This window comes from Mesitornis unicolor, unplaced genomic scaffold, assembly GCF_000695765.1.
Source record: "Mesitornis unicolor isolate BGI_N332 unplaced genomic scaffold, ASM69576v1 scaffold39605, whole genome shotgun sequence".
NCBI lineage: Eukaryota > Metazoa > Chordata > Aves > Mesitornithiformes > Mesitornithidae > Mesitornis > Mesitornis unicolor.
The window spans coordinates 6,173-6,441 of NW_010188223.1; the positions used below are offsets into that span (position 1 = coordinate 6,173).

The window sequence follows — 269 nt, forward strand, 5'->3', positions numbered from 1 at the left end:
CGGATGGGGGAAGACGTCAGCCCCCTTCATCCCCATCTCCTGCAGCGTCTGGCGGATGGAGGGCATCCTTCGCAGCGCGATCCTGTGGGGGGCAAGGGCAGGGCTGAGGGGTCGGGGAGCACCCCAACACCCACAGGAGACCCCATCCAGCTCCCTGCACCCCCCCAGCTCTGCTTCTTTGGGAAATCCAGCCGGGTGGCTCTAGGTGGCAGCAGCTCCCCGCACCGTGGGGCTGCCAGGCGGGCTCCGGTGGGTCCCGCTCCCACCGC

General features: G+C 69.9%; 1 protein-coding gene across 1 annotated transcript in view; it reads right to left on the reverse strand.

Annotated features, from left to right (window-relative positions):
• The window catches only part of REN (renin), a 4,405-nt gene that overhangs the window by 3,686 nt on the left and 450 nt on the right, over positions 1 to 269 (reverse strand). The window contains exon 2 of the mRNA XM_010185690.1: positions 7 to 82. Coding sequence (XP_010183992.1) covers positions 7 to 82 — 76 coding nt within the window. The remainder of the gene's footprint in view (positions 1 to 6; positions 83 to 269) is intronic.